The sequence below is a fragment of the Notolepis coatsorum genome (genome assembly GCF_963971535.1).
Source record: "Notolepis coatsorum genome assembly, chromosome: 8".
In the NCBI taxonomy this organism is placed as follows: domain Eukaryota; kingdom Metazoa; phylum Chordata; class Actinopteri; order Aulopiformes; family Paralepididae; genus Notolepis; species Notolepis coatsorum.
In genome coordinates, this window is record NC_140172.1 from 139637204 (window position 1) to 139644488 (window position 7285).

Genomic DNA, 7285 nt, shown 5'->3' on the forward strand with positions numbered 1-7285 from the left:
CTCTCCTTTCAGGTTGTCGCTCTTTTTTCCAAACCCTCCGAATTTGGTCACGATGTTTGAATTGACCTTCTAAAGTTATAGTTCCTTGTGTCTCGCCTAAAGCAAAAAGTGAATGGTGTTTTCCTTCCCCCGTTCTTCAGCAAAATCAATCTAGAGTGACGTACAAGTGGCATGAAAGTCTGCACAAAAAAAATCTAATTTGTAGGACCACGTATGAAAGTATCCCGAATCAGAATTGAAAAGATCAGATTCCATGTGATTTGTTCACACTGTCACGTAATGAACTCTGCCAGCAGTGTGAACATAGCCTCACATGTCAGAGGCAAAACATTGCAAGGTCAGCCCGGTTAAAAAACAAACAAACAAACAAACAAACAAACAAACAAACAAACAAACAAAAGGAAGCTCAATTGTACCCTCCACCTTTACCCTGTTAATATTGTTATTATTGTCAAATGATCATTGCCAAGTTGTTGACAGCCAGTTTCCTATGCCCTTTGTCTCTGATAAGACTGTGAAAATGGGTCAGTCCCAAAATGGCAGGCAGTGCATTGTTCACTGGCAAGTGATTATTCAAGCTGTGCCCTTTTCCTGCAGCAATTAGACATGCAAACGTGTGAGTGTTTGGACGCTTGAGGTGAGCTAGCTCTGGTCAAGGCCGCTTGAGGTTAGCTAGCGCTCATCAAGGACACTGGAGGTGAACTAGCGCTCGTCAAGGACACTTGAGGTGAATTAGCGCTCGTCAAGGACACTGGGGGTGAACTAGCGCTCATCAAGGACACTTGAGGTGAATTAGCGCTCATCAAGGACACTGGAGGTGAACTAGCGCTCATCAAGGACACTTGAGGTGAATTAGCGCTCATCAAGGACACTGGAGGTGAACTAGCGCTCGTCAAGGACACTTGAGGTGAATTAGTGCTCGCCAAGGACACTTGAGGTGAACTAGCGCTCATCAAGGACACTTGAGGTGAATTAGCGCTCGTCAAGGACACTTGAGGTGAACTAGCGCTCGCCAAGGACACTTGAGGTGAACTAGCGCTCGCCAAGGACACTTGAGGTGAATTAGCGCTCGTCAAGGACACTTGAGGTGAACTAGCGCTCGCCAAGGACACTTGAGGTGAATTAGCGCTCGCCAAGGACACTTTCCTCCTGGCCTGATGCACAGTAGCCACATCAGCCGCTTCTCAAAGGACAACTGTGCTGTTTTCGACCCGCCTCAGCCATGTCAGAGTCAGAGAGAGTCAGAGATTTTATTTGCCATGTATGGACGAATCCACATAGCAATACAGGTACAGAGCAAACAGTGTGTCTACAACTAATCCAATACAGGAGCAGAGTAGAAACAGTACAGAATAAGTATAAAAGGACAACTGCTAAAGTTGATGTCAACATCCCCTAAAGTGGATATCATAGTAAAGTGCATAATGCATAGGCACAATTTACAGTAAAAGTGCATATAATCAAAGTGCGTGATGCACAGACACACAGAAACAGCACTTCCACAACCTGACTAATAACCAGTGATGGGAATAACGGCACTATAAGTAACTTCGTTACTAACGGCGTTTGTTTTTTCAGTAACGAGTAATCTAACGGATTACTCTTCCAATCTTAATAACGTTGTTACCGTTACTACAAAAAAATGCGGCGCGTTACTATGAATGAACCTGTTTCTTTCATCAGACATATCTCTGCGCCGAGAGGCAATAATATGTTCTTCCTTGTTTAGTGGACAGTGCGCGAGCCAAGCATACATGCTGACGATTGGCTGAGGTTGAATACAATGTCATGGTAAGCCAATCAGAGGTGGAGGTGGGCGGGTGTCTAAAGTATCCAGAGTCTGACACACAGCGCGACAAGACAAGCGATCACTGATCAGTCAGCATGAGACCGCGGTCCGTGTAGTGTACGTTTTGAGCTCAAAAACGAATCCAACGAACAACACAATGTCAACATGAGACCGCGGGTCCATGAGCGTTTTGTGTTCAGTGTTCACTCTTTGCAGCGCAGGGCACTGAGTGGCTCTACTGCAGTGCTGACAGCCTTATCAACAGTGCTGCACTTCCTGGTTTAATAGCACAGGCTTCAGCTGCTCAGAGATATATCTCTGTATGTCATGCATGTCTTAAATGTAATGATTAGATTAGTTTAGATGATTCGATTAGATTCTTATATCTGTATGTTGTGTATGTCATTGATTGATTGATTGAAAAGTTTATTAACAGATTGCAGAATGGGTACAGTACAGTACAGCTCAATACATACAATTGTTAAGGGGATGCAGACCAGAGAAAGACTTTCGTCATAAATGTCATGAATTGAAAATGGGGGACCCTGATGTAAACAAGACGAAACTCTTTCTCTGGTCTGCATCCCCTTAACAATTGTGTGTATTGAGCCGTACTGTATTGTACCCATTCTGAAATCTGTTAATTAAAATGTTCAATCAATCAGTATATATTTGTTATTTATTTTTGGTATAGTGCTTAACAAGCATAATTTAATGTTGCCCAGTTGTGGCCTGTTGAGGGGCAATACATATCAAAAGTTCCAAAACATCTATTCTGTTTGTATTTGTATGATCCACTATATAAACATAGTAATTATAATATCTACATAGCCTACATGGCATTTGATTGGAGGCTAGTCTCACTTTGTCCCACAGCAACATTAAAATAGTTTAGATTTGTGTATGTTGTTTATGTAAAAAAAAATCTTGAAAGTAACGCAATAGTTACTTTCTGAAGTAACTAGTTACTTTTATAATTTGTAACTGAGTAAGTAATTTAGTTACTTTTTGGAAGAAGTAACTAGTAACTGTAACTAGTTACTTTTTTTAAGTAACTTGCCCAACACTGCTAATAACACCAAATAAAAATAGGATAATATACAAATCTAGCCTTTGGAGTTATTCAGGCTGCGCACAGCACTGGGGAAGAAACTCTTAGTAAACCGAGAGGTAGAGCATGTGATCGAGCGGTAACATCTGACCAACGGGGGAGAAGGAACAAAGAGGCCTACGGCTGGGTGACCAGAGGGGTCGTTGATAATGCCAGAGGCACGGGAAAGCAGCCTGGCACCATAGATCTCTTCTTGAGCTGGCAGGCTAACCCCGATTGTCTTGCGTGCGAGACGCACAATTCTGTTCAGAGATTTCTTCTCCTGGTCTGTGATGTTACCAAACCATATAGTACAGGAGAAAGTAAGAACGCTCTCAATCACACAGCGATAGAAGTTGTGTAGAATCACCCTGGAGTGCCAGCTCAGGTCATTTGAAATAGTGACCCCAATACATTTAAAACTGCTCACCATCTCCACCTCTGAGCCATTTATGGTAATGGAAAGATGGGATACCTTGCTACGTCTAAAATCGATGACTAGCTCCTTAGTTTTGGAAGCATTCGGGGTGAGGTTATTGGTCTCACTCCACCTAACTAGGTTCTGCACCTCTGATCTGTAAAACGACTCGTCTGATCTGTAAAATGTCCAGCCCCTAACAAGGTCCAGAGAAGAAACCAGACTCCAGCTCTGGATGGAAAAGCTTCCGAATGACCCTCCGCCCGACTGCAGACCCTCCCCATTGCCCAGAAGCACCATGGGCTCAGTGGAAAACACTTGACCGCCTGATGGTGCTTTTATATAACAGCTTTTATCCAAAGCGGACCAGAGGACCAGTATGTCTACAGAGGACCAGTATGTCTACAGAGGACCAGTATGTCTACAGAGGACCAGTGTGTCTACAGAGGACCAGTATGTCTACAGAGGACCAGTGTGTCTACAGAGGACCAGTGTGTCTACAGAGGACCAGTATGTCTACAGAGGACCAGTGTGTCTACAGAGGACCAGTGTGTCTACAGAGGACCAGTGTGTCTACAGAGGACCAGTATGTCTACAGAGGACCAGTGTGTCTACAGAGGACCAGTATGTCTACAGAGGACCAGTGTGTCTACAGAGGACCAGTATGTCTACAGAGGACCAGTGTGTCTACAGAGGACCAGTGTGTCTACAGAGGACCAGTATGTCTACAGAGGACCAGTGTGTCTACAGAGGACCAGTATGTCTACAGAGGACCAGTATGTCTACAGAGGACCAGTGTGTCTACAGAGGACCAGTATGTCTACAGAGGACCAGTGTGTCTACAGAGAACCAGTATGTCTACAGAGGACCAGTATGTCTACAGAGGACCAGTGTGTCTACAGAGGACCAGTGTGTCTACAGAGGACCAGTATGTCTACAGAGGACCAGTATGTCTACAGAGGACCAGTATGTCTACAGAGAACCAGTGTGTCTACAGAGGACCAGTATGTCTACAGAGGACCAGTGTGTTGACGCCACACTGTTGACCTTCAAGGCTTCTCAACCCGCCAAACTGTTTTTTTAGGGCGTAAGAACTAGAAGAACTTCCTTGGGCATCAGAGCGCAGGCCGCTTCCTCCTACCCACTGAGCCGTTTACCTACGCTGCCCACTCTTGTGAAATGGGTTAAGAGTTTCCCCCCCTTTTAACGCAGACTTCGGTAGAACTGGGGAGAACTCTGCGCCTCAGGCGAATCCATTATTAACACACGGACGCGGCTCTCTGTGGAAACAACCTGGGTTGCTTTTAGTTTTTTATGAAAGTGGCCCGAATCAGACTAGAAAAGATCAGATTCCATGTGCTGTTCACACTGTCCTGAAGGAACCAGGTCCCGTTGGCTTGCGGTGTGAACGTGGAATGGAAGCCACCAGAACCCCATTGGTTCCTGGGGTTCACTGAGAGGGAGACACACACTTACGTAAGCTCCTACGATGCTCTTCTTGGCCACGACGAAGATGAGGCAGATGAAGATGGCCGAGCCGAGCATGCTGACGGCGCAGACGAGCGGGTCGGCGCGCTCCGTCTTCTGCCGGCAGAGCCGCGTGGTGGCCGCCCCGATCACCACGCCCAGCAGGCCCGTCACGCAGGTGATCGCCCCGAAGATGAGGCTGCGGAGACGGGAAACACACGTTAGTTACGTCGCGATTTTGACTCCTTCATTTCTGTGATTTTCATGTTTTTACTTTGAAATGGAAAGTTGACATGTTGTTGTTGTGTTCCACGACCCCTCAGGATCACCTCAGGCAATGCTTTAAGAGGGCATCCATCTAACCATTTCAGGTGTAGGATCTCACAAACATGGCCATTGTACGCTATGCGGTTGTTAAAGTCCCCATGAAATGGCTAGCGGAATGCTATTTGATTCAACAAATGTATGCGTTTCCTGTTACAAACAGGAAGCTAAAGAGGGTCTTGTTGTGGATATTGATTTACATTAGCCAATAACCCAATCAATCTTTCACCGTCGACTAAAAACACACTTCTTCAATCAATCAAGGAATAATAATAATAATAATAATAATAATAATAATAATAATAATAATAACCTTCTTACTGTCTTATACTATCATGCACTCTACCTACTATACTAATATGTCTTTACTAATATGCACTCAACACTGCAGCACCCAGGTTTCAGCACTCTTTGATGGGCATTGATACTCAGTTGTAAGAGTTGTACCCTTCCTGCTGACTTGTCGTACAGAATTTATAAGTCACTTTTTTAATAAAAGCATTCAGCTAAATGACAAAATGTAAATGTAAATAGCGCTGCATTGTGATCAACCCATTAGCTAGGAAACTAATGTTAGCAACGTTAGGTAGCATTTGGAGAAAACAATCCCAAACTACTTCCACCTGAAAAGGTTAATAGAATCAGTAGTGACCCATGGTGCTGTTTACCTGTCTCCGCTGCTGCAGATGTCTTTGGAGCTGTTTACCTGTCTTTGCTGCTGCAGATATCTTTGGAGCTGTTTACCTGTCTTTGCTGCTGCAGATGTCTTTGGAGCTGTTTACCTGTCTCCGCTGCTGCAGATGTCTTTGGAGCTGTTTACCTGTCTTTGCTGCTGCAGATATCTTTGGAGCTGTTTACCTGTCTTTGCTGCTGCAGATGTCTTTGGAGCTGTTTACCTGTCTTTGCTGCTGCAGATGTCTTTGGAGCTGTTTACCTGTCTTTGCTGCTGCAGATGTCTTTGGAGCTGTTTACCTGTCTTTGCTGCTGCAGATGTCTTTGGAGCTGTTTACCTGTCTTTGCTGCTGCAGATGTCTTTGGAGCTGTTTACCTGTCTCCGCTGCTGCAGATATCTTTGGAGCTGTTTACCTGTCTTTGCTGCTGCAGATATCTTTGGAGCTGTTTACCTGTCTTTGCTGCTGCAGATATCTTTGGAGCTGTTTACCTGTCTTTGCTGCTGCAGATATCTTTGGAGCTGTTTACCTGTCTTTGCTGCTGCAGATATCTTTGGAGCTGTTTACCTGTCTTTGCTGCTGCAGATATCTTTGGAGCTGTTTACCTGTCTTTGCTGCTGCAGATATCTTTGGAGCAGGGTTCTGCCGTCTTCTGCACCACCTGTGCTCTGTTCAGGTAGAGAGGGATCCACATGCCGAACGCACCCGTGGCAAAGGAGACCGCCGCCGATGCCAAGGAGGAGAACACGTAGCTCCGACTACACACACACACGCACACACACACACGGATGCGCGCACACACACACACACACACACACACACACACACGCACGCACACACACACACACACACACACGCACACACACACACACACACACGCACGCACACGCACACACAGCCAAACCAAATACAGAATCAGATGTTTATCTTGGCAGACAAAAGGCTAACATTAATGAACCACTTTTTATCAGAAAGGTTATCAGAAAGGCTATAAGGTTATACAATCTGAAAACAACAACATTCCTCTCCCTTTTATCTACAGCTCTACAGTCTCCCTCTCCCTCGCTCTCTCCATATCTATCTATCTATCTATCTATCTATCTATCTATCTATCTATCTATCTATCTATCTATCTATCTATCTATCTATCTATCTATCTATCTATCTATCTATCTATCTATCTATCTATCTATCTATCTATCTATCTATCTATCTATCTATCTATCTATCTCTCTCTCTCTCTCTCTCTCCCTCCCTATCTCTCCCCCACTCTCTCTCTCTATCCCTATCTATATATCTATCTATCTCTCCCCCCCCCCTCTCTCTCTCTCTCTCTCTCTCTCTCTCTCTCTCTCTCTCTCTCTCTCTCTCTCTCTCTCTCTCTCTCTATCTATCTATCTATCTATCTATCTATCTATCTATCTATCTATCTATCTATCTATCTATCTATCTATCTATCTATCTATCTCTCTCCCCCATCTCTCTCTCCCCCTCTCTCTCCCCCCCCCCTCTCTCTCTCTCTCTCT

General features: G+C 44.8%; 1 protein-coding gene across 1 annotated transcript in view; it reads right to left on the reverse strand.

Annotated features, from left to right (window-relative positions):
- spns2 (SPNS lysolipid transporter 2, sphingosine-1-phosphate) overlaps nucleotides 1-7285 on the reverse strand; it is a 115771-nt gene that overhangs the window by 55915 nt on the left and 52571 nt on the right. The window contains exons 6-7 of the mRNA XM_084320573.1: nucleotides 6365-6517; nucleotides 4774-4963 (exon numbers count right to left, since the gene is read on the reverse strand). Coding sequence (XP_084176699.1) covers nucleotides 4774-4963; nucleotides 6365-6517 — 343 coding nt within the window. The remainder of the gene's footprint in view (nucleotides 1-4773; nucleotides 4964-6364; nucleotides 6518-7285) is intronic.